The sequence below is a fragment of the Tinamus guttatus genome, unplaced genomic scaffold (genome assembly GCF_059628265.1).
Source record: "Tinamus guttatus ecotype Peru unplaced genomic scaffold, ASM5962826v1 Tinamus_guttatus_pri_ptg000211l, whole genome shotgun sequence".
Lineage (NCBI taxonomy): Eukaryota > Metazoa > Chordata > Aves > Tinamiformes > Tinamidae > Tinamus > Tinamus guttatus.
The window spans coordinates 713,025-739,133 of NW_028288745.1; the positions used below are offsets into that span (position 1 = coordinate 713,025).

Consider the following 26,109-nt stretch of genomic DNA (forward strand, 5'->3'; position numbering starts at 1 on the left):
ATTGGGAAGAGCCACGGCATCATCTAGCGGTCGAACATGAAAAGCAGAGCCCTGAACAGACTGGCCACCGCTTTGGTACCTCAGCTCTTTAAAGCAAGAAAGAAAACGGAAAAATTAAACACATGAAGGAGGCCAGTGCTTAAGTGTGAGCCGCTCCTCAGGGCCCCTCAGAAGCTGCTGTCTCCTCAGAGGAGACCCTAGCACAGTGTAGAGGGGTCCCCCGCACAGCTCGCTTCCCCACAGCGAGAGGAAGCCCCAGGAGGCGGGACGGTGATTTTGGGGGTGACCCATAAGCGGGGACAGGGACACAGATATCGCTGCCACCCCCAGGGCAACGAGGTGGCGGCGGCGGGTCTCGAACCCGCAGCCCCTCCGCGCCGTGAGGGGGCGCTCGCCGCTCTCGCGAGAGGCGAGGTCGCAGGTGCCGCAGCTCTCGCGGGATTTGGCGCTGCCGGCCCCGCGCGTGGCGCGGCCATGGCGGCGCCGGCCACCGAGGAGGCGCGGGCGGGCGGCAACATGGCGGCGAGCGGCGCGCCGGGCCCCGCGCCGCCCCTGCCCGGGCCCGCGCCCCTTCCCGGCCCCGCGCCGCCGCTGCCGGGCCCCGCGCCGCCGCTACCGGGCCCCGCGCCGCCTGCCCTGGGCGCTGGCCCCGCTCCCGCGGTGTCGCGGCGGCGCGGGCGGACGCTGCTCGTGCGGCACCTGCCCGCCGAGCTGGCGGCGGCCGAGAAGGAGGATCTGCTGCGGCACTTCGGCGCCGTGGCCGTGCGCGTCCTCTCCGACCACGGGCGGCTGGTGAGGGACGGCGCCCGCGGGGCGAGGAGCGGGGCTAGGAGGGTACCCGGCCTCGTAGCCCCGGGGGACGGGGACTTTCACCTCACCAAAAACACACCAACTCCTTCCCCTGTTCCCCAGACGTTCAGCTTCCCGCCCTGCTTTGCCATTGCAGGCAGCTCTTGTCCTAAATGCGGAGGAGAAGCCGTCCCTAGCCCCTCAGTGCTGTCCCATGTGTGGCTTTGGCACCTCGCAGCTTTCCAACGCCCCAGTTTGCATCCACAAGTTACCCCTGGATAGAATCTCCACGTAGGCTTATTTTTGCTGCCTCTCTCGCTGTGTACGAGCTCAGATTGACAAAAAGATGTTTTTTGTTTGTTTTATAGAAACATACTGCTTTCGCGACGTTCCCCAGTGAGAACGCGGCGGCCAAGGTTGGTGTGGAGGTCGTGATTAAGCGTTTTTGGCAAAGAGCTCTCCTGGATTGCCCCTTCTGCTCTATTTTTTTTTCTGCATCTTTTACCACTGAGTGTTGGTGCAAAAATATATTACAGTTCCATATCTGTAGGTGCACGATGGATTTGTTAAAAACAAAATATTTTTATACACAGTGTAAAAAATATAGGTTGGATGGGACTTCTGGAAGTCACCTGATCTAACCTGTCACTTAAGGCAAGGCCACCTGAGATGATGTCTAAAGGGATATGTGCCTATTTGTATAAAAACTGGCTTGATACAGCAAACATAACATGTTTCCTACATAATCATATATTTGTTATAAGATTAAGGTGCAGCGATGTACATAGTTCAAGACTACTTTGTGTGCCAAATGTTAGAACAAGAAAAGTATTGTATTAATGGGACGCATGCATACAAGAAAGATAATATTAATACCTATTTTTTAAATAGTACTCATAAAAAGCCCGTCTAGTCTTACATGCTGGTTTTTTTCAGGCCCTGTTGTAGCATGATGTTCAAAGAAATTCCAAAAAAAACATGTAAACAGGGTGGATTTGGGTTGCTTTGTATCAGTCAGCAGTAGCCTATCCTGATTTCCAGGACAGTCTTTCCATCTTGCAGAATGCTAGGCCTTCCTAGTTAAGTATTTTAGAAATCTTGATTTTTAGGTGTCCAGATATTGTTGTTAGACTTCAGTATGTTGTAGTTCGTAAGAAAGAGGTTTGCTGCTTGAAATCATAGAGTTTTACAGAATCATTAAATAGAAGTGATAGGTAAGGTTGCTATGCAATGTCATTTTTTTTTCCAGGAAAGAGGCTGCCAAAAACAGGGCCACCAAGGCGGGCACTGTGCAGCACTGCCTCTGTAATGGCACAGATCTAGCTTAAAGCAGCCTCTTTGAAGCAAAGAAGAGTGATTGCTCTTTGAAATATATTGTCATGTTTTCCCTCTTCTTTTTCTTTCTCTCCGATGTTTATTTGAAGGCCTTGTCGAGACTGCATCAGCTGAAGCTTTTAGGTCACACTTTAGTTGTTGAATTTGCGAAGGAGCAGGACAGCATACAGGTACTAAGCCAGCCTTCGCTCTCAGAGAAGAGTAAAAGGTACGTGAGTAATAATTTAGTTTCCATGTTTGAGGTCAAGGAAATGAAATTCTTTATTCACAATGCTGTCACAATACTATTTAGTTAAAGGATAAGCCAGATAACTGTTTAAAAACATTACCAGACAGGTTCAGTTCTGTAGATAAGGGCTCTTTGGATGCCTTTTACCTATCTAGTCAATGGCAAAAACTGTTATAAATAATTTATTTTTAAATTTTTGACTCTCGGAAGTGAAATCTAGGAAGTGAAATTTATTTCATATGTTGTGAAACATTTGAATTTTGTTCTGCTTTAACTAATACTAGATTATCTTTCAGCTCAGAGGAGCCTGTAAAGGAAGAAGAGAAGAAAGAATCAAGCTGTCTTAAAATTGACAATGGAATTGCTCCCAATCATGGGTTAGTATTTCTATTCTTGCATAGCTATTTTATTCTGCTAATTTGAAAACAGCTGTTCCATACTGTTGAACCAGAGATAATGCAGTAGTTCTGTTCTATAGTATGATGCTGTTCTACATGTGTAGATATATTAGACGTGAAATTCATTGCTCATCAATTTCTGACCCTGGGGTTGCGTAGGGATAGAGGTGGAGCTGGGGGCTACATAATAGCCTTCTAATGCAATTTGTAGCTTTCTCGGGAGGAATTTTGAGGGCTGGGGGATTGTCGGAGTGTTAACAGCAGATTACTCTTGTTTTTCAGAGGCTTCTTGCTCCTTGTTTTGCTGTTTGCATTGTTGCATACATGAAGAATGTTTTGGGGCATAGAATATATAAATCCAGCGTTTTGTGAGGCTGTTGGGTTTGTGGTGTCTGTGCAGCATGGCTGTGCTGTAGTCCTGTGACATGTAGGTTCTTACCTGTGTGCTTTAAGCTTCCTGCATGTGTTAATACTTGTGTTTTTGCCAAATCCAGTAAGTTTATCGCATATAAGGGACTGATTACCCCCTAATGCAGAAGACAGAATCCAGCCACCTAAAATTATTACTGTACTAGAAGAAATGGGGACATTTCAGTGATATTTCACGGATGTAATGAATGTTAAACCTCTAATATTCATTGTTACCAGTTATCACATGATAGTGGAGCTAAGATTCCTTGTCTTTGATCTTTTTCCTCAGCCTCACCTTTCCCATCAATTCTTGCCTCAAATATTTGTATCCACCACCTTCAAGTACAATTCTAACAAATATAGCAAATGCCTTGGCAAGCGTGCCCAAGTTCTATGTACAGGTAAGTAAAGTTCTTTACTGTGCTAAGACTCCATTGACCAGAAGTAACTGTTCATTCACTGCACTGAATGGAAACTGGACAAAAAAGATCTCCATAATTAGGTTTTAGTTGGATATTTCTGTAATTTAGTTCTGAGAAGACCTTTTAATGTGCTCTTTGCTTAGCCTTTTTCAGATGTCACTTGTTTTTACTGTTAGTGTTGGCTTACGTTGGCTTTTAGTGTAGGCTTTTACATTGGTTTAAAGCAACATAGTTGTGTCCTCTTTAAAAGTATATTGATTTACCCCCTGTCAAAAACTATAGCCCTGATAGCTGGCAAGTAACTTTTCCTTTTCTAAAGGAAGTAACACTTAATTTGAATTATTTCAGGTACTTCATCTTATGAATAAAATGAATCTTCCTCCACCTTTTGGACCAATTACCGCTCGCCCTCCCATGGTAACTTATTTTATAATGTTTTTTTACAGTAGTTGAAATATATATTCACATTTTAAAAGATGAGGAACACAATAGAAGATCTAAGTTTAAAACTGCAGAAGTTGAAGAAATATGTGAAAGTCAGCAGGTGTTGCTAAATTTAATTGGATAAGATGTGCGTGGTCGTTTTCTAAAGACATCTTTTTAGTTGTGTTTAAAGAAATACTCCCCTCTGAGAGTAGAACTGCATATTTCAAAGTGTTGAGTATAAAAGGGGAGGTTTAGAAGTGTTTATAGCATCATACAGGAGATAAAATAGAATACTACTAGCCCATTGCCTTACAGAGGCGTGTAAAGTTCTTTGATCTGTGTGTTTCTTGGGAGTTCTAATAAGATTCATACTGCTAATGAGATTATGCAGAGCTTTGGGATCTAATTTGCTCCATCTCCAGGATTTTATTTTTATTTTTCAAACGGGGCAGGTGTAAGGAAGAACTGGCAGAGGTTTAGCAGGAGCTATATCTGTAGCAGTATTTCGGGGGATCTTGAAATACCATCTCCCTGGCCTCAGTTATCCCTGGTTCTCTGTTATCCCTGAAAGAGCAGTTTTAACTGATTGCAAGGGGAAAATAGAGCCAGAAAGGACGTTCTGTAGTTGTCGTTGTTGCTAGAATTGGGTGTAGGGAATGGATGTAGGAAATCTGGGTTCCATTACACTGGGTGATTGCCCTAATAAAAGCCACATCATTTTAATGACAAAGGTTTGTCAAGTAGCTGATAATGAAAGCTATAAAATACATTCATCACATTATTAATTTCACATTGCTTTTCTGGGAATCATTATGTTTGATTTTTTGATCTGTTTTTTCGACCAAGTTAAATGATGTAAATGTTACGTTCATACAGAAATGAGTAGTAGGGTGAGAAGCCTGTCCTTAAAAAATCCATAGAGCAGCTTTTTTTTCTTTATAGCAATCTCAGTGCCTAAAGATATCAGTGCTTTGTCAAATTGATGATACATGCAAGTAGATAATTCAATATAGATGGTACATGCAAGTAGATGTTCTGTACAGTAATGTAGATTGTTAGCACAGTTGGACTTTTTTGTAGATAGTATAATTTATACTATTATAATAGTATAATATATTTCATAATATTTATTTTTTGTAATGGTTATTATTAACTCCTTAAATTAAAAGAGTAACTCCTTAATTTAAGAGTAAAAACATTCACTGTAACACTTTAGAAAGCAGCAGATAATAAGTTCTCATTAGCAATTTATCAACACATCAGATATATTGCTATGAACATGCTTTAAAAAAGCTGCTTTGGCATCTTCTAGTGTCTTACTTTCACTGCTTTTATTATGTGAAATTTGCAGAAAAAAAGTGACTGTCTTTTTCCTCCTAACTAGTATGAAGAGTATTTACCAGTGCCTGTGCCACCTCCCCCAATACCACCTCTGCCTCCTGAAGAGCCACCTTTGCCCGAAGAGGAAGAAGAGCAAGTATCTAGTGGGGAGGAATCAGAATATGAAAGTGATAGTGAGGAAAAAGAGAGGTACGTTTTTTAATTATTATTTGTAAGTTGTTGATTCCTTTAAGGCTGTGTTTTCATTCCAGATTTGCCAGTGGTGGAGTTCCTTCTCATTTTTTCAGTATATAATTAATCTCTCCAGGCTCTTCAAGAAACTTCAGGGTGCCTAAAAAAATATACAAAGTCAATGTTGTTTTTGATGTCAGTAATAGGAAGAAAATGGTCACAGGGTACCAAAACCTACTGTCTCTTTCTGTGTGAAGAAAGAACATAAATTCAGAATGAGCCAGAGTAATGGAAGTAATTGTCAGATCATTTTCTGGATTTAATTTGGTTTTCCACATCTTTGCTTGAGTAGGTAGCCTGTGACTTTCAGGCTGACTGATAAGTTCATACTCTTTCAAAATGTTCTTTCTCCATCAGCGTGTAGTGTAGTAATAAGAATGGGTGGTTGTATCTTCTGAGGATTTGCCGACAGTTTGGGGATGCTGCATGTACTGAATTACATCATAGCTGATTTCTCAGCTTTAAACTGGTACTAGATAAAGAAATAATTTTCTGCATCTAATATTTAAAGGGAAATGAAAAGTAAATAGGACAATCTCAATGTTATACTCAGAAAGAATGCATGCTTTGGAAAAAAAAAAAAAAAAGGGAAAATTCCTGCAGAGTGGAAGTAGTATAAAAACTTGATTCAGTGTGGGGCATCTTAACGTTTCTCAGCCTCAGTGTCCTGATTAGATACCTTGCTGGAGAAAGAAGAGATATCACTGAACTCATTACAGTTTTGGTCTGTTGATTAAGTAATGCTCCTTGGCTCTATGTACATTGAATTCATACGTGATGTAATTTATTAGTGTGGTTTAGGTCTTAATGCAGCTTAATATATGATTATATTTCTAAAAGTTATATTTCAAAGTTTTTAAGAAAGAGAGATTACAATGGGCATTCTCACGTAAGCTTTAAACTCACGTGGGTTCTTTCTTTTGTATTAATTGTTGTGTCTAAAACAGAATGACCAAGTTGATGGAATTAGCAACCCTTCAGCCTAAGAGGCCAATAAGCACGAAGAGACGTGGAGTTAGGAAAAAACAAAGAATTAAAGACTTGCTGAATGCTCCCGTGTGTGCTCCCCACAGGTTTGTGTTGTTTGCGTGGTGTCTTTGCAGAACTTTATTCCTTTCACTATATGACTTCACTGCCTGATGCTTGGTGTTGCTATTTTAATACAAACCTCTTTATTGGTCTATATTCTCTGTAGCAGGATTGGTCTCATTTAGCCATGCATTTGGTTTTTACCCTTGCTCCTGAAGGTCCTAATTTGCTTGTAATTTGACCTCAAGTTTGCTAAACAAGCAGCCATAGCCTGACTCATGCTATAGCTTTCTCATTCTGCCTGTCAAGCTAATAACAATCATATTGCCCTGACAATGTGGGAATCTACATTTATTGTTAAAGGTGGTTCTTTTGAAAATATAGAGAGCAAGAATAAAAATTGGTGTGGTTTAGTCTCTTTGGTTTTTGAAACAGCTATATACAGCAGAATAGACAGCAGTATAATATTTCTGTGTAGTGACAATCAATTGCAAGTGCATTTTTTTTAAATAGCTTTCCTTTTTCCTCTAAGAATTTTTTGTTGTTGTTTAAAAAAAGTCTAATTATACTACATGAAAACAGCAACAAGGCCAGTTTGGATTACTAAAGTTGTTAATGGAAAGCTTTTCTCAAGTTCCTCTGGTATAGTATGTTCTTGTGGGTTTGGGTTTATTTTTTTTTTTGTGCTTGCTTTGCATGGGGCAAACCTAATGTATTTATATTGTTTTAAATGTTCCTTAGTAAAGGTGAAATTGATTATGAAAAAGAAAACTCATGTTTGTTAAAATAACAGCATAAAATCTAAATGGAAGGAATGCTTATGTTTTGAATATGTATTTGTCAGTGACCAATTCTGTTTAAGTTTGATTAACATGTTGTTGTTTTAAACAGTAATTTGCACCCTACACTGTCACCTTCAGATGTCTTTGAACAGCCTCAACATGTAGGTCATAAAAAAATTGAATTTCATATTACTACTGACATCCCATCTGTTCTTCAGATAAATTCAGAAAGCGAAGAAAAAAATGGTAAGAAATTTGTACTTTATATATATTTAATACTAACTTCATGTGATTGCAGCTTGCAGAAGTCTGCTAAAGTTTCAGCCAGGGCCTTTTATTTATTTATTCATTCTTTCATACTGTCAATTTCATAAATAGTATCTGTCAGAGGTTGTTCTTTTGTTTCTGCTTGCTTTTTTAAAGCACAGCAAATTGCATTTTGTCTGCATTTTTTTCTTTTCCTTTGTTAAAGCACAGAACTCTGGGCCTTCATGTAGAGTATATTTCTATATATAGAGGGAGGAGTGGTTTAAAGGTTGGTCTGTATTATGAGCACTCTGCTTTTACAGTGAATTTCACATGCTTTTAAAAACCTTAGGCTGTTTTTAGCAAGCATGTTACAAGATCCTTCTCAGTGTTATGTGGTGTAATTGAATACACCAGGGTAACTTTAGATTGCAGCTCCTAGAGGGCAGCCCTCAAGTTGTTGCTTCCTTCCTGCAATGTGCTGATAATCTGCTGCATAAATACTGGGCAGCAGTAGCAGTGAGACTTGGTGGCTGCTTGTTATCTTTAGTCCTGTATATTTTTAGCATTTTTCCAATAATGTAAAATTTATTTGAATTAATATATTAAAAACTAAATGAAATGTATGCAGCTTTGAAGAGTATGTCTAGTTTTATTTTAGCTGCACATGCCATGGGTTTTATCTGTAGTAAAGCTGATTTTATACAACCACATAAAGCCAGGGATGAAGGCAGATTTTCTTAAGAGTGTATTCAGATTCTTTTAGCATGCTACTGTGTTCAAACACTACTTCTAATTTTTATATGTGTACGTATTTTAACTTGCAGTTGATACGGTTGTAAATGTACATACAAACCACTTTATGTAATGTATTCAAATTTTAGATCTTTGTGCAACCACAGAAGAAATCAATAATGCAGGATTTGGAAAGATTTTCCCTGCTCCTACCTCAAATGATAAAATGGAAACGGAAGAGGAGAATGATGAAATACCATCAGAATTTATTTCTAGAAGGGAACTAGAAAAAAACAGACTTTCTAGAGAAGGTATGGCTTTGAAAATAAATCCTGTATTAATACATCTTTGCTTTTTGTAGTAAGTTTAAATAGTATTTCTTTTTTAATTTATCAGATACATAAAATTTAGCTATTTGTTTTGTATATTAAAAGTAAAAAAAAAAAATCCTTAAATGAATTGTAACATTTAGATTGTCTATTTTTCTGTCTTCATCTTGTTCAAGAAATGGAAAAATTCTCTGTTTTCAAAAACTATGAGCCAGGTGATCCAAATTGCAGGATATATGTGAAGAATTTAGCTAAGCAAGTTCAAGAAAAGGTAGGTAAACAAACAAATTAAGTAGTTACGAAAAAGTTTTTTAAAGAATCAACTTTCCTCTTATACCTGCCCTTTAATTCCAGGATCTCAAGTTCATTTTTGGAAGATATGTTGACTTTGAGTCAGAAATGGAACGAAATATGTAAGCTATTTTGATGCCTGATAATATTAGATCTTTTTATTAATTTCTACAACTGTGGTGGAAACTGTGATTAAAGATTAGTAATCTTTTCTTTTTTTTTCTCTCTACTTCAGCACTTTTAAGGGGGAAAATGCTTCTCATCTGCAAATCTTTCTTTATTTGAAGTTCAAAAGTAGAATTATTTTTTGAACAGATTCAAAGACACAAATATTATGCCTTTATATTTTGACCACTGAAATAACTGTATATGGGTGAGCGAAGCAGAATGTACACAGAGTAGATCATTGTGTGTATCTGATCATTTTGCATATGTTGTATTTACTGTAGTTGTACATCAGCTTGCCATCCTGCCTTTTAATGTCAGTTTTTTACTAACTAGTTTACAAAATTCCCCCTGCAAATATCAATGATTTCCAGTGACATAATTCCTGATTGTAGGCGCTCCTCTTTCTATTATTTCCCCAACTTTTAGCATGAGAATTATGTATGCTATGAATTGTGAAAGTGTAAATTACGAATGTGTGAAATGTAGAAACTCAAGTAATTTCTCATTCTCAATTTTGCTTCTAGGTTTGACATACGTTTGATGAAAGAAGGCCGTATGAAGGGACAGGCTTTCATTGGGCTACCTAATGAAAAAGCAGCTGCTAAAGCTCTAAAAGAAGCAAATGGATATGTGCTATTTGAGAAGCCCATGGTGGTTGTATCTTTTATTGAAAGATTTGCATTATACATACTTTTCTAAATTTGCTTGTGAGTCTCTAGCCTGTCACGTAGGGTTCTACTTCATTGGACATCTACAGAAAAAGAAGTTACAGTTTAAGAACCCAAGGCAGTATTGCTAATTTTACGATAACTAAAAAATATATAGAGGCCCTACCCCTTCTGAAAGAGAAAGGTTAATGTGTTTTATTTAAGACTTAATAAAACTGACTCTTCTGCTCTTAGCTTCTTGAACCTCCAGGTATCCTAAATGTAATTTAGCTTGCATAACTGCTCTGTCTAAGTAGACTGTTATTCCCATGACCTCTATTTTAAATTTATTTCTTCCTACATACCTTCTGAGATACCAGAAGTCGTGGAATTCATGTGCAGGCATGGAGGTCTGTAAATATCAAATATTCATCCTTTTGTAGTTACTCTGTTTATATCTTCCCTTCCTGTTTATCTGCCTTACTTGCTTAATAATCTGTGCTTTTGAACAGAAATTTTTAAACTGCCCATCAGTGAGGTCCTAATTGTTGACTAGTAGGCACAACTGTAACCATATTTAATGCGGTAGTATATTTGTCCCTCAGAAAAAGGAAGGGAAGGTTTTAAACTGAAATTTACTTTACTGAAATTCTCCTACGTGTTTCTGCTTCTTGATTGACTTCTCTGTTATCAGTGATACTTGTAGTCCTTAACAGAATTTCAGCAATTTGCTCGTTCAGCTAGACCAAAACAGGATTCCAGTGAAGGGAAAAGAAAAAAATAGAGCACTGCAAAAGGTAAGGATTCCCTGTCTAAAAAACAAGAGAAAGACACAGGCTGATTTTATTTCTTTGTATGACTGTTTTTTAGCCTCTTTAGTGAGTCTGCTATCAGAAAACCAGGCTGCAAGTTACAAAGACAGTGGAAGTTTAAAATGTTGCTGCTTCTTTTCTCTAGAAACCTGGGGACTGCTGGTTGCCTAGGCCTCAGGTCATGGGATTTTTTTTGTCAGTTTTTCTAAAGTGTAAACTAGGGGATGAGGAGTTTGGAAAATATATCTGAAGAATCTGACCACTTTGTGCTGCTGCAGCATCCTTTGACTGTCTGATTTGGTAAAGGGTACTGTGTTAGAAACTTGTACTTAATATTATATTAATCGAGACTTTCTTTTTGTGATGCAATGCACAGATGCTGATTTTTGGCATATCTGTCTGCAGAGCTGACAAAGCAATCATTATTTCACTTTTTCTTGTCATATACATGGCTTTACTTCACTGCTGCCTTACTCGAAGTATCTGACTCGCACTAGACAATGTTTGAGTAGAATTATTAAACTAGCACACAGAATAACTTAGTTCTCAACCTCCACCCATTGATTTGAGCTAACTCAAACTTAAAATGTCATTTAACTGACTACAGATTTCAGCTGGGTGTCCTTCTACTTAACCCCTTCTCCCACTGCTAAGTGAACTCAAATGCTAGGCTTAGAGATTTTGAAACATTCAACTTATTTTACTGTGTTTTTTGTTCTGCGTGTTTTGATCACTTATTTTGAGAGGAAGAAAAAGCTTGAAATTAAGGATATGAGTGCCTGCTTCTGACTTGGAAAACTGTTTTGAAACTCCCAATGTTGTTATTTCCAGGACACTATTTCTATTAATAATAATTATAATTGTAGATTTCTCATTCTGTCAGTTGTCTGTGAATTTTTGGTTAGATTCCACTTAAGTCTGTGCTGTTTCACTCATTTCTGAGGTGCTCTACAGCCTTACCAATTCTGATTCCTGCTTTGCAAAATCCGTATCTTGTTTTATAAAATGAAAGACAATTTCTTTGCAGGTGTTCTTGTGTTGAAAGGAAACAAATCTTAGCAAAACTATTAAAAAGTCAACAGATGCTTAAATAAGTGCTTATTTAAGTGTTTTGGTCCTGTTTCTAACAAATTCCTTGATAGGGGGAAAAAAAAAGATATTGGCAATCCTCACAAGGGTCATTGCATGTTTTTCCAGCTAACTTCACATACAAAATCTGATTCTGACTTGCCTCAGCATGTTTTATATAGTTTTCAAATTACGTAAAGCGAAGCAAGTGGCTGTTGTTTGGTTAAGCAGGTTGATGATCAAGTCAGAAGTATATTATTAGAATGAGCAGGCATATTTATGTAATGGTTATTTATGCATATAGAAGGTTACATGAAATAGCTCACTAACACTGGTTTAACTTCTTATTTTATATATTATATTATTATTATATTATTTGTATACCATTTATGTGTAAAGTTAGGGAGTACTCCTCAGATTAATACAGAATTCTGAGACTCTGTGAGTTTAATTAAAAATGATTTCTTTCACTTGTTAACTAATCATGAAGCCAACCTATTTCTACCCAGATGTTTCTCCTGTCCTGACTTAAACCCTGGTAGATGCTGGTTTGTGATGTGAAATTCTGTGATAGACATCTGAGGAGGAAGTGTCTGCAAGGAAGAAGAGTGTCAGAGTCTTACATTAAAATATATATATAATTATATATTATATATATTATTTTTAAACAGGAGGAAGCCATGTTTAGTTCATGAACACTGTTGCAAACATGATTTTCTCCGTTATATAGAATATAATCTGCAAGCTTTATTAAAAAGAAAAAAAAAAAGCTTTGTTACTCCTTTATGATTGAAATACCTCCTTTTTTGATGGACCCGTAAACATTCACGGTGGTATTTGGGATGGTTATTTTTTCTGTAGCTAAAACATTGGCTCTGGGGGAGAAGGGAATTGTAGGAGAAGCTGATGCTGAAAGGTCACCAGCTTCTTTGTAAGGAAGAAGTGACCTGGCAGACTGCATTGAATGGAAACATGATTTGGTTTTGGACCAGATGGAAAAAGTGAGTCTGTAAAATGTGGAAGACTGAAAGAGAGTCAATGAGACAGAAAATTCTGGTATTGTCTTTAACAATTCAAGGTTTCAAAAGACATATTTACTTCGGAATATGGAGTTAGTTTTGGTGGACTCAGCCCTCATTAAATGTGATAAGGGGTCAAAACTGTATTTTATTAAATGAGGTGGTTTTGCTTATGATAGGTAGTATGAAGTTATGTGAATGCAATACTGAGAATAAAGTAAATTTAAACCACATTCTGCTGTTCTTCTTTAGACACATTCCTGCGTAAATACTGCAGTAATACTGTCATGCAGAGTGTATCCTTTCTTGTTGTATCCTTTTTTGTGCAATGTTTCCCATAGCACTTGACCTCTTAAGTTTCTTTTAGAGTAGTTGTGGGGAGGAGTTGACACGTTTTAGAGCTTCAACTAATCTGGTAACTTAAAAAAGAAAGGGCACTTCTTCAGGGGAAAGCAGTAATGAGTTGTCTCTGTTGCTTGAATAGACATAATGACGTTTCCTAGTCTCCAAATGTGGCCTCCACATTCTGCCTCAAACACTGTAAACTTCTCTCATTTGTGATCTAATTGTGGAGCTGTGCTGGTCTCACACCGAGAATTTCTTCTTGTTTTTCTTTAATGAAATATCTGACGGTTAAAGAAAAAATTCAGAGCAGTCCAGGAAATGATTACAGTGTTGAGCTGTAAGAACATTAGAACATTTAGTGATTACTGTTGTGCTGGTTTATAAAAAACAATGTGTAGTTAATTTACTTTGAACGCTTCTTATTTTTTAGAATAGAGAACAGAAAATCTAGCAGTGTCTCACAATGAAATAATAGTCTGGGAATTGAACTATTTATTGCTACTTTTTAAAAATTGTTTTCTGCATTGTAATAATGTTTTTGCCAGTGATATTACATTTTTCTCATTCATTTTAATACAAATTTTAGATAGCTTATTCTATATAGAGCTACTTTTGTCAGACTTTCTGTGGTTTTGTAAATATTCAACATCTTCCAATTTAGCAGCAGCAAAACAAAAAAAAAAAAAGAAAATACATACTCCTCTCTTCTGGTCATTCATAATTTTAACATGCCTTTGTGATGTTCCAGGTCCCTTTTGTGTCCCATCTTTTTCAAGTATTACCGAGCTGAGAGAAGAAGCAGTGATCATCGGGACTCTTGAACTGTGCGTAGTAGCATTTCTAAACTATTTAAGACATAAATGTACTCATCTAAAAGATTCCAGATGTCTTTAAACAGTCACAGAATTTATCTGACAAGTGTATGCCGATTTGCTTGTAAAATCTCTAATAAATTATTCCTTTCTCTTCATTTTGCATTTTTTTTTATGGTCGTTTGGGAAGGGGGAGGAGGGGAGTGCACCTTTATTTTTTGAAAGGTTAAGTAACACAATTGCAGTTAATCCAAGAACATGTTCAGGGAGATTCAGGGTGTATATTTGTGGGTATCGGAGTGAATTCTTTCTTTCTGCCTTGGGTGTCATGTTCAGCTGTTGGAGATGCGGGGTAAAAAGATGAGACAATCTGAGGATGATCCGATCTTTACTGTAAATCTCTTCATGCTGTGGAAGCCAAACAGAACTGGAAATGAGGTTGCAGGGGCTGCACGGCATAAACAGCCACTCTTGTTTCTGCCTGCGTAGGCCAGGAGAAAGAGTTTGGTGCCCAGAGAGAGAAGAAGTTGCGGGGGGTGGAAAAAAACAAAAGCACAAAAAAAAACTAACAAAACCTTGAGTTCCGTGGCCATTTTATTGTAAATAATAAGATGTAAATAAAGCTAAGCTGTGTGTTTGCCAGGGTTGTACTAACAGAGAACAAGTAGAATATTCCCCGCACTCGATTTTAATCTAAGAAATTTCAGTGTTCTGTTGAGAGAACCCTTTTTTTAAGAGGCAGAGCAAGCTTCTTCCACACCCTTAAACCTACTCTTTCTTATATACTCATTTTTTGCTATTTTTTCCTTTTTTGTTGAAACATGTTTGAGTTTTCTCTTTGCTATTTCAGGTGAAATTACCACTTTTTTTTAGCAAGTCATATGGGGCTGCTTCCTGGATTGCATGGAAGCAGCAAACACAGGCCATTTAATTAACTTCTGAATACACTCATGTAATTGTAATTTTGCAGGTACAGCTGACTAATGAAGGTAATAATCAAGAATCTTCCTGTAGCCCTGTAATATGAATTAACTCCTGGATATAGCGAAGATTTTACAGTGTTGGAAACTAGAAGTGTTTGTGTATAACCTGTGCCACCTGTCGGAATTTTGAAAGCCAGAGTCAGGGGGTTCTTCTAATACTCTTTAAGTTCCAAACAGACCTGTGACAAGTTTACGTCGATGCAAAGTGGGTAACTTGTTTAGAGGAGAGAAAAAAAAAACAGGAGATTTATTTATAAGGTCTCCTCTCCACTTTGAGTCTTTTGGGTGTTTTTTCCTCAACCCTTTTTGAATTTTAGGGACTTCACCCTATTACAGTGAAAGTAAATTTTGGTAGTGAGAAGATGATGTTATTTATTTGCAAAGGGGAGGTGGTGTCTGTCCAGAAACCAGGTAAGTTATCCTTATGACACTGGTACTTTGGATAAGTCACCAAGCTGTTTAACGAGTGTTACATCATTCGCACGAGTTGCACCTTTCACAACTTGGGAATTTGGCAGCTAAGAGGGCCTAATGTCAAATTGGGAATCACTCCTGTTTTCTTGGAAATTTTCAACTGTCCTAGTTTATTCCTTAAACGTATCTTCCTAGTTGATGCAAGGCTAAGGAGAACACGCTGCCAGTGTAAGTACTTTATTTCCTGGAGTAGTTTGTTGCTCCCCTTGCTAGTTGGCAGCTCAAATCCTGTGACTGCTGCCTGAGCCTTCTCCGTGCAAGGAGACGGCTCCTTCAAGGAGCTTAAGAGGACAGATAATTTTGTCGTCGTCATTGCAGTGCTGATTAGGTCCAGAGAAGAGGAGCCTTCGTCCAGAGACGTTTTTCAGCTCGGTGTAGCGCAGCGCGTGTGCCCGGGCTGTTGCATGGGGGCAGTCGCAGCAGTCGCAGGGCATGCGCTGTTTTCCGTCCCCAAGCTTTTAAAATAGAAAACACAGATGCTTTCCAAAGCCCTGCAGTAGCATGGCAGCAGGTGGTGCTATACTCAAAGCCAAAAACATTCCAAAATTAAAAGATGTACCCGAATGCAGTTCTATCCCGAGTGAACGCCGTGACAGGCTTTTCCAAGCGGCAATTAGCAACGCTTTCCGATGAAGAAGCGGTGCCGCGCGGGTGCCCAGGCCGGGCCTGCTCGCCCACGGAGCCGCGGGAGTGCGGCGGGGAGGAGGAGGAGGAGGAGGCCGCGTCCCGGCTGAGATGCTGCCGGCCTCTGCCGCAGGTGGCCCCGCGTAGCCCCAAGGCTCGTCCTGAGGTAGGCCCCGAGGCGCCGCGGGCTCTGCGCGTTTGCCGAGAGCTCTCCGGGGACGGCGCGGCGGGGAACGACGCGTATCCCGCGGCACCTCAGCTGCTTCATGGCCCTCTCAGCGCCGGCTCTGCCCCAGGGGCCGGGGCTGGTGCTCCCTGAGCCCTCCTGCCCGCTCGCTCCGGCGCTTGGCCCAGGGCTGCTGCAAATCCCAAAGCGACCTGCGCCCTAACCCCCCCTGTAACCCCGGCCCCTTCCTAGCCCAGCTCCAGGCACCCGGGGGTAAATAAACCCTCCTGAAGGAATATTAAGCGGAAGGCGAAATCTATAATTTGCATCTGGTGAAATCTCTGAATTACTGGTAAAGGTACCATCAAAATACTCTGAGGTTGTGGTCTATGCAAAATCCTAAAGCTGGTTCTCCCTGTCTTGTAGCTTTTGCAAGGCTTGTTTGGATGCCTGGGGAGTTTTTATCCACTTGAAACGCAGTAGTATTTTGAATACCTGGAAGGGCCGAAGCAGGAGCGTGTTCTGACTTCAGGCAAGTGAGGGGTAGCTTGGAGCCCACCCTCAGCCTGGGTAGGATATACTACAAGTGCTGAAGAAAAGATGTGCAGACTCCAGTTGTTGTTTTCCCTAGGAATGTGTAATTCTTCTAAGTAAAATGCAATTTTTATGATGTTTTGAATACTCCTTTTAGAGTGCTTAAATTTGCTGCTGCTGAGTTGTAATTTTGTGTTAAATTTAAGATACTGCAAAGACTGGTTTACCGTTCTGAGTCATGTCACGTGGGTTTATTTTGCAGACAGGCAGCACTTCAGGTATGCAGGAAAGGCGATGATTTAGCTGCAGTAATGCCTGATGTTTTCCTCCTCCTTTAAGAGCGGGTTTACGTGCAGTCACTGGCATCCCTGGAATGTCGAGGAGAGCAGCTGAGCCCCTGGCACAGACTTCCCAGGCAGCCAAAACAGAGCTGGTTGCGAGTCCTCCCGTGTCCCAGGTTCTCAAGGAAACTCCAGCTCTCCCCTACATTCCTTGTAATCTCCAGCTTTCCTATGGCAATACAAAAAAAAAAAAATACTGCAAACTAATAATTTAATTAAAATCACTAGCAGCAAAACAAGGTGAATTTCTCAGATGATTCAGTCTGAATAGGGCGGGTTGCCCTGAGCAGTACAGGGACAGCTGCTGGCACCAGGGCCTGGGAGCAGGAACTGCATGGAATAAACTGGCATCGTTTGCACTCGGATTTGCTCCAAAGAGCGAAGCGTCACAGCCTGCGAGACGCCGTTCCTCTGCTTGAAATAGAAGTACGAGAGAGGGTTGTTTTGCACCATGCACCTGATGTTTCAGATACATAAAACATTATGTATATATATAATGTTCATATCCTGTGTTTTGATCTCTGTGGCAGACCAAAGTTTTCAGGTGTACATTCTCCAATTTTTTTTATATTAAGTTGTGAGAGGAGATATATATATATATTTATATGTATATATTTTTTCTACAGTAGCAAACCTGATGGCCCATGTTGGTCTCCGACCCTTCTCTGTGGTGCTTGGGGCCTCCCAGGAGACCATGCACAAACTCTTGTTATTCCTTCATTGCCCTGTGTCATCTCTGTGTGTTTCAGTAGCATTTGGCAAAGAAGAGACACTGGAAGAAAGGAACCAGATTTTGTCTGTGTTATTTAGGGGAAACTATCAACCTCTTGTGGCATGCCTCTCATCTTGTTAGGGCCTGGTATGGTGATGTTAAACCTCCCAAATATTTGAATTTTGCTGAAAACTCAGTGTAAAATGCACGCCACCTCTCCATATAATGATGGAGGTATTATAAGAATACTATTTGATAATAATTTATAAATAAATTAATAAAATACTATTTCATAATAATAAAAACACTATTTTCATACACTAGAGACAGCCTTGAACCAGGCATGAACTGTGAATTCGGAAAAGCTAAGTTACCGTTAGCACAGCAAGTCGATATAGTTTTGCTAAACTTTCTCAAACAAATTAGCAATCAAGGGAAGTTAAGCAACAAGGCGGCAGGGACAGGCAGCGGCTTTTGGACGTGTGTTTTGTCACGTGTGCTGTACCCTCTTGCAGGAGGCTGAACGAGAGGATCGGAGCTGCTCGGAGGAGACGCGATGAGGATCCGTTTGCTGCTGCTGGTTGCGGGGCTCTGCGGGGCCCAGCACAGCCCCAACACCGGGCCCGGCCGGACCTCCCTCGTGCACCTCTTCGAGTGGCGCTGGGCCGACGTCGCGCGCGAGTGCGAGCGCTACCTGGCTCCTCACGGCTTCGGCGGCGTTCAGGCACGTGGCTCCCCAGCAACAGCGAGTAAAGTTGCCCCAGGGACGGTCGCTGGTTTTTCAGAGCAGTATGTTCAAGTTAACGAAGGCCAGGTTTGGGGAAAGAAAAGCAGAAACTGGTAAATGGAATAGTTAATACTGATCAACGCATTCCTCGGCAGTCATGGCGTAAGGGAGGATTTATTTCATCACTCCAAAGGGCATATGTTTTGCTCTTCTTACTGTCTCGTTTGGATGAATTAGAATTTCAGATTACCAGCTAAATCCGTATTTACTGCTGTGCAGAATAAAACAGGGATCTCACTCCATCTCACGTATCTCTGTTTATCTGCTTGGTACTATTTAAATCAAGGAAGCCGTTTAAGAACCAGGCAAACACAAAATGAAACTGCGACAGAGGAAAAATCTCCCAAGAGAATACCAGGGTATTGAAGGTTAAAAAAACAACCCAAACGGTTTATAGCTGGTTCCTTCTTCCCTTTGAGCTCTCCCTGCTGACCGTGCTGTTCAGATTCCAGGCTCCTCTTTTGAGATATGAGGTCTATGGCCCCAGAGATGACTGGGGTCCTGTGTCCACGGTTTGTTTTTGCTGGACCCAAGAGTTTTGGCTCCCGTTGACTGTGGTGGGAGCAGAGGGTATGGAGCATCTCTGTGGACTAGATATCAGGATCTTCTTGGATTAGCTGATTTTCTGTTTTTATGTTCTTCCTGGGCAAACATTAAATAAACCCCAATCAGTACCCTGTTACCAAGAGACACCCTTTTATTAACAGATTTCTCCTCCAAATGAAAATATTATCGTTACCAATCCCTGGCAGCCTTGGTGGGAAAGATACCAGCCCATCAGCTACAAGCTCTGCTCCCGCTCTGGAAATGAAACCGAGTTCAGAGACATGGTGACCAGGTGTAACAACGTTGGAGTAAGTGCTCGGAAAGCTCTGCGTGAGTAGTGCAAGGATGTAGAGGGCGGGAAGCGACAATTCTAATAAAAGTGGAGTATCTTAAAGGCAGAGCAGATTGTGGGGAGCAAGCGAGCAGAAGTAGGTGGGTAGGACAGGGGATGAGAGCAAGACTACGTTATTTAGTCAGTGGGAAGCGGCTTCCCCAAGCTGAAATGTGAATTTATTCTCTAGGTACATATTTACGTGGATGCAGTTATGAACCATATGTGTGGAGCTAATGCTGGGGCAGGAACCCATGCGACTTGTGGAAGTTATTTCAATGCAGAGACCGAGGATTTTCCAGCTGTATCGTACTCTAGCCTGGACTTCAATGATCGTAAATGTAAATCTCGAAGTGGAGACATTGAAAATTATCAAGACATATATCAGGTAAATCTAGAGCTGTAGATGTGTTTTTTCATGTGTGGCTGCTATTTCTTTGCTCCTGTACACTGTCAAAACAAAAAGATGAAGCATATTATGGAAAAACAGTGTAATTAAAAATAGAGGTCGATCAGCATAACATTACTAACATGAGCTCCATTTCTATGAGAATAGCTCTACCTTTTTAGATACAGTCAATGTGCTTAGGTAATTTACAAAGACAGTTAAAAAATTCTTAAATATTATTTAGGGATTATTCTGTGCTTTAAAAAAAAGATTAAAATTACTATTAATTGGTTTATTTATGATGTGGATTATTTCTTTGGTCTCAAATTCAGGAGAGATCAGGATTTCATAAAGAGAAATAAGGCTGACATCTGTCAGGCTAACTTCTTTTTTATAGATTCCCCTTCTTATGAAAGATGTTGTGGTTTGCAAATAAGAAGGTTCCTATATATCATATTATAAATCCAGGATTTTTCTTAAACCATGTCTTGTGCCCTTCAAGTGCATTTAAACTTTTTTTTTTTTTTTTCAAGTAGAGGTTTAGAAGAGGAGTATTTGAGGGGACTTTAAATGTCTGAGGAATCTTGGGTAGTTCTTCAGGAGCATCGGAAATGCTAAAGTATCTCAGACACATATGTGTTGCAATATATTATTTTGAAATAAACACAAAGAAGGTTCAGGAAAAAGGGTCTTAACATTTAGTAAAGCTTTAGAAAGCAGTACTTTTTTAAAATTTTGAAATATGACTTCTAGAAGTCCTTTCTTAAAGAAAAAATGGATGCAATTGAAAAGAATAAGGAATCTTAATACGTTGGAATAAAAATAGTATATCATTCATGCCCCATATTTGCATTAGAAAGCTGACAGTAGATTAATGTTTTGTTCCTCTCTTGTTGTCTAGCTGTGGAGGCTGGGCGAATGCAGACTGCTCAATGCCCATTTTATGTAGATGTAAATGACCATCCAAGGCACAGAACACACATGATAGATAACAACTAGTGATGGTTTTATTTTGGCATTGCATTATAAACAATAAAATTGTATATTATATATATATATATTTAGGTCACTGTATTTTGTTTGCTGGGTGAAATATATTTCATGTAAAACACGTGTTCCAGGTCCGTAACTGCCGCTTGGTCAGCCTCTTGGACCTGGCCCTGGACAGGGACTACGTGCGCTCCAAAATCGCGGAGTACCTGAACCGCCTCATCGACATCGGTGTGGCCGGCTTCCGCATCGACGCGGCCAAGCATATGTGGCCTGAGGATGTGAAGGCAACGTTGGACAAGCTGCACAACCTAAACACTACCTGGTTTTCTCCAGGGTCTAAACCTTTCATTTACCAGGAGGTAATTCACTTGGTAACCTTGCTTTACAGGGACCTTTCTGCAGACACACTGTGGATTCGCTCCTGCCCTTGAAGTTGTGCTTTGCTTGAACCCAGCACCTATCAATAGATCTGAAGAGCTATTGAAACAGATGTTAAGACTTAATAACCACATTTTCAGTTCAGTTCTCTAATCTAGCTGGCATGTGCAATGGCTGTTTGGGACCTTCTGAGCTGTTAACCTGGAAATTTCAATTGAGATGAAATCTACTGCACTTAAGTTAGTGTCAAAACTTGACTGAATTCAGAAAGAGATCATTTCACTCTGTGTTCCAGATTCTTAAATTGCAACAGAAAATGGCATAATCAGTGTTTCCTGAAATTTAAATTTGTTTTCCTTCTCAATAACAAATTGCAGCAAGAGCCAAGAAACAAGTAACTGTTGATTTCAATCAGCTAAATTCACTAGCTATATTCTACTAAATCAGTATGTTAGGTATTAAGTCCAAGGTACAAATCGCTTAGCATATGTTAGCTATCTGATGAAAATAAGAAATGGAGTGGCCCACATAGAAGCAATAGCTTTGGGATCTACACTAAAGATAAAGTTGTTATGGCCCAAGCCTTAATTATGGTGTAGCGATTGGTGAGGGTAACAAGGCAGATGGTGGAAGTGAAAATGAAGTGACCACATCTGGGATAAAAAATAATAATAAAATATCTTTAAATGCAACTTTGAAAGTGGAATAATATAGTTAGCTCAATTTATTATTCTTTCCTACAACAAGTTACAGGCAGTTCATTTTACATCTTTATTAGCAGAAAGAAAAGCTGTCTCTTTCCCATGACAGGTTATTGACTTGGGTGGAGAGCCGGTCACAGGCAGCCAGTACTTTGGAAATGGCCGAGTGACGGAGTTCAAGTACGGCGCAAAGCTGGGGACCGTGCTCCGCAAGTGGGATGGCAAGAAGATGTCCTACTTAAAGTAAGGGTGACCGTCCCGGGGCTTCTTTCCCTTTTATGGTGGTGATGGGCCTATGCTTGGACTTGATGATCTTGCCAATCTTTTCCAACCCTAATGATTCTATTTTTCCTATATATAGAGTATAGCTGAAGGCACAGTTGAATGGGGTGGCCTCAAGCCCTTCTCTTTTTGCCTAGGAACTGGGGAGAGGACTGGGGCCTTGTGCCTTCTGACAGAGCCCTGGTCTTCGTGGATAACCACGACAACCAGCGTGGGCATGGGGCTGGTGGAGCTTCCATTCTCACCTTCTGGGATGCCAGGTAGGAGATGCTGTTGTGCAGGTGATGCTGCTTTGGTGGGTTTTTGTCCCTGTGCTGATGGCCCTTTCCATGTCTCATGTCTTTTGGTCTTACAGGCTTTACAAAATGGCTGTTGGTTTCATGCTGGCTCATCCTTATGGATTCACGCGGGTGATGTCAAGCTTCCGTTGGCCAAGACATTTTCAAAACGGAACGGTGAGTTTGTAACAGTTGGCAATGAAAGAATAAATAAGCAAAATACTTATGATTTGTACATTGAATTTTTCTTTTATTTTTCATCAAGGATATTAATGATTGGGTGGGTCCACCTAGCTACCCAGATGGATTGATCAAAAATGTTACCATCAATTCAGACAACACTTGTGGGAATGGTTGGGTCTGTGAACATCGCTGGCATCAAATCCGGTAAAGCAATATCAGCTGCTACTTTCATGCATATTTTTCACTGAAGTGGAGATGTTTCAATAATAGGGAGTGAGCTCCATTCTGTCTTTTTTCAGGAACATGGTTATCTTCCGTAACGTGGTGGATGGCGAGCCTTTCTCCAACTGGTGGGACAACAAGAGCAATCAAATTGCTTTTGGACGTGGTAATAAAGGATTCATTGTCTTTAATAACGATGACTGGTAAGTAGAAGAGGAATAGAATTGGTATCCTTCTACCCAACAGAGAAACCTTTAGAACTTCCTGAGAGATCCCCCAGTGCTTTGTAACAGTTCTGTCTTGCTTACTGACAGTTTAAACTGCTTATTTTCTTCTCTACCAGCAGCACTCTTCACAGTCCTAGGCAAAAACAATAACTGTAACAGAGTATTTTTCTATGCGATTAAAACGAACCTTATTTAAGTGGCTTAGTTTAGAACAACTCAAATTAAGAAGTATTTTAACGTGTATATATTGATCAAACTACATAGTACAACTCCATAAGCTTTTGAAGGACAGTTTTTGTAGATGGTGGCTAGATTTTTATTCATGCCTGTTCAAATGTATTTGTGTGAGGCAGTGCTAAATAGGCCTTAGCATGAACCATTAGTAATTTTCTAGGCTCAAAATAGCCCCCAATGACTAGTCCTAGGTAGTATTGTGTTGTGGAGAGCAGATTCTGAAGCGTCCAAAGAAATGGAGAACTTTGGAGAAATTCCCTAATATTGGGGGGGGAGAGGGGAGGGGGGAGAAAAGCTTGTGAAAATCTAAATAATTCTTATTGTATTCCAATGTTTTCCAAGGTACTTGAACGTGACTCTGCAGACCGGCCTGCCTGCTGGCACGTACTGTGATGTCGTTTCTGGGCAAAAGCAAGGCGACTCCTGCACAGCAACTGCAGTACATGTTGCCGCAGATGGCACGGCTCTGTTCCTGATTAGCAGTGATAGAGAAGACCCATTCATTGCAATTCATGTTGATGCTAAACTGTAAAAAACAACAACAAAACTTGTGCATCTGTTGTTGGTATAAGCATACAGGATGGTTTGCTTCTCCGGGCTGCTCAGCAGTGAATGAACAGTGCTAGAGCACAAGTGTTTTAGCTTGTATTAATGAAATGTGGAGTAGCTGCTATACTGGGACATGAGCTGCTGGTGCTCGTGCACATTCACCAGAGGCGATATGTTTGCCTTTGAAATTTCTGTATGTTCGTTTCAAGCAGTAATAAATAATGTGAGGTAGAAACTGAAATGGTTTCATTTCAAATTGTTTTTTGTGCAAGTGAAGCTTATTTCTCTTCACTGGTACGCTGGATTGGCAAGTAACTGCATCTCCAAAATCATGAAAACATGCCTTTGGGCTGAAACATGGAGCAATTAGCTAAATTGAAATTCAAGTGAAACATGTTTCTTATCTTGTATATGTAGGCAATATCTCCTGCTATGCAATTTCCTTGTAGAATCCATAAGGTTGGACAGGACCTCCAGGGATCATCTAGTCCAACCCCTGCACACGCAGGGTCACCCAGAGCATGTGGCACAGGGCTGTGTCCAGGCGGCCCTTATATTCAAGAACGAGTGATTCTCTGGATCTAGCAAATAATAAATGTGCTTCAAATGAAAGAGTAATGCCTCTCTTAAAGGATCGGAGCTGCGACAAACACCAGTAAGGTCCCTGCTGTAGTGTAGGTGTGAATGGAAAACTGTAGGTGAAATAGAAATTAAAAATTGTCAAAATGTTCTTTGTGTCAGCAATGATAGTTCAAGTTAGCTCCCTCCAGGCGTCTTGAAGGGCCTACCCATGTCTGTCATGTTCTACTTAGCCTATGTGCGAATGTTTGGAGTGTTTCCACAACATGGCCATCACAAGGACATTTGTGACACCTCACTACGATACCTACTATTTGTGTAGCCAACTAAATAGCAGTGCGGGAGACGCTTGTGTTGAGGTTGGTCTTGTGCGGTAGAGAACAGCATGGATGACACTCCCAGCTGCCCTGACCCCCCGGATGCCATCACAAGCAGTCTATATTCCCATGCCTTGTACCCCAAAAGGAGGATGTCAGGATTTTGAGATGAGGATGGGGAGAAACCAGCCCTCCTCTCGCTGCTGGGGCAGCACAAGACGTTATGGTCTGGAAGGACCTTCTCCTCAACAGGACCTTGAAAGACAACACCTGCGTTGGCTGCGGGGGCAGCGCTAGGCACTGCAGGCAGGAGTTAACTCCTTCCTACTCCAGCTATGGGGCCTCTCCTGGAGCACTGCGGCAGGAGCAAGCACTTGTTCGTGGTTGTTCCAGCTGCTTTCTTCAGCACCGAGGAGCACTCAAGACAGCTGGCCTGCCGCTGGGGATGCCATCTCCACAGCAAGGCTGGAGCAGCGCTGAACCCCAAGGACCGCAGCTGTGTGGAGAGAGCTGCGGCCGGCCTCGCGACTCCACCTCCACCTTCCCATTATAAATAGGTTGGTGTGGAGGCCGTGCCGGGCTCTTCACAGGTGACAACAGGTCTGCCAACTTGCGGAGCCCCTGGGGACACCCTCGTGCGGTCACTTCCCAGGGCTGAGGGTACGCTGGCCGCTGAGGCAACACGTGAGTAACACCAGTGAGAGTGAGTTTATCTTGTTCATTCATTCGGGTGGTTATTGTTAGTATAAACTAGCTGGCTTTGTTTAGTGGGTAGTTGCCATTGGCCAAACTTTTAGTGTAATTGAAAAGTATCCTAGTTGAGTATTGTAGTTCCTGTCGGTAAGAATTGCTGCTTTATACCTGTAACGTGTGCAGTAAAGTGTGGTGGTCTTTGGGACGTGTTCTGGAGCAATGCAATAAGTCTCCTTCCCCCTCCTGCCATCCCATGGGAAACTCACACCATCTGGGGCTGTGCAGTGGTCAGTTGGCACTATTTGGGCCTTGGGATTGACACCACTGGATCTTGGCACGCGTTGGCATGCGGCACTCTATTGGGAAGGTGCTACCACTGCACCATGAGGTTGCTGGTATGTTCACTGGGCTCAGGCCCCTCGGGAAAGCACAGGAGTTAGGCCTGCTTTTTTTGTCTGCCCTTTAAAGGCTTGGGCAAGTGGGACCTAATTCTGCTTCCCTCCTAGGAAAGAGGAGGAGGTGCAGGATGCCCACTGGGTGATGGGGCTAGGTTCAGGGAGAGCACAAGACAGGAGCTCCCACGGGTGCTGAGGTTCCTCCGCTCCTGGTGCAGCAGTGCTGTAGCCTTTCCTACTTCTCACGGATACTCACCAACGTCACTGATTTTCTGGTGAAGTTCTTTCAGAAATAGTTTTATCAGCACCATGACTCTAGCTTATTCA

General features: G+C 40.9%; 2 protein-coding genes across 3 annotated transcripts; both read left to right on the plus strand.

Annotated features, from left to right (window-relative positions):
• The first annotated feature begins 474 nt into the window (after positions 1-474).
• RNPC3 (RNA binding region (RNP1, RRM) containing 3) lies at positions 475-14,021 on the plus strand. 2 transcript variants are annotated; one of them, XM_010216163.2, is made up of 15 exons: positions 475-792; positions 1,158-1,205; positions 2,214-2,332; positions 2,650-2,730; positions 3,452-3,563; positions 3,933-4,001; positions 5,395-5,540; positions 6,530-6,655; positions 7,503-7,639; positions 8,524-8,685; positions 8,880-8,974; positions 9,058-9,116; positions 9,687-9,819; positions 10,534-10,606; positions 13,802-14,021. In XM_010216163.2, the coding sequence occupies exons 1-14, from the start codon at positions 475-477 to the stop codon at positions 10,591-10,593; spliced, it is 1,665 nt and encodes a 554-aa protein (XP_010214465.2). In that variant the 3' UTR covers positions 10,594-10,606; positions 13,802-14,021. The 2 variants fall into 2 exon arrangements, with proteins under 2 accessions (XP_010214465.2, XP_088380477.1); XM_088524351.1 differs by lacking the exon at positions 13,802-14,021 and adding an exon at positions 12,961-13,485.
• A 4,232-nt stretch (positions 14,022-18,253) lies between these two features.
• Positions 18,254-23,790, plus strand: LOC104569210 (pancreatic alpha-amylase). Its single transcript, XM_010216162.2, has 10 exons — positions 18,254-18,423; positions 19,194-19,340; positions 19,554-19,751; positions 20,873-21,103; positions 21,933-22,066; positions 22,243-22,365; positions 22,461-22,560; positions 22,649-22,770; positions 22,866-22,991; positions 23,592-23,790. Exons 1-10 carry the CDS (start codon positions 18,256-18,258, stop codon positions 23,779-23,781), a joined length of 1,539 nt encoding a protein of 512 aa, XP_010214464.2. The 5' UTR covers positions 18,254-18,255; the 3' UTR covers positions 23,782-23,790.
• The last annotated feature ends 2,319 nt before the right edge of the window (positions 23,791-26,109 follow it).

Coding starts and splice junctions, on each gene's coding strand:
- LOC104569210 (XM_010216162.2), top strand. CDS start 18,256: ATGAGGATCCGTTTGCTGCTGCTGGTTGCGGGGCTCTGCGGGGCCCAG. Junction 19,752..20,872: donor ATTATCAAGACATATATCAG/GTAAATCTAGAG, acceptor CACGTGTTCCAG/GTCCGTAACTGCCGCTTGGT. Junction 22,561..22,648: donor GACATTTTCAAAACGGAACG/GTGAGTTTGTAA, acceptor TTTTTCATCAAG/GATATTAATGATTGGGTGGG.
- RNPC3 (XM_010216163.2), top strand. CDS start 475: ATGGCGGCGCCGGCCACCGAGGAGGCGCGGGCGGGCGGCAACATGGCG. Junction 1,206..2,213: donor GTGAGAACGCGGCGGCCAAG/GTTGGTGTGGAG, acceptor GTTTATTTGAAG/GCCTTGTCGAGACTGCATCA. Junction 2,333..2,649: donor CTCTCAGAGAAGAGTAAAAG/GTACGTGAGTAA, acceptor ATTATCTTTCAG/CTCAGAGGAGCCTGTAAAGG.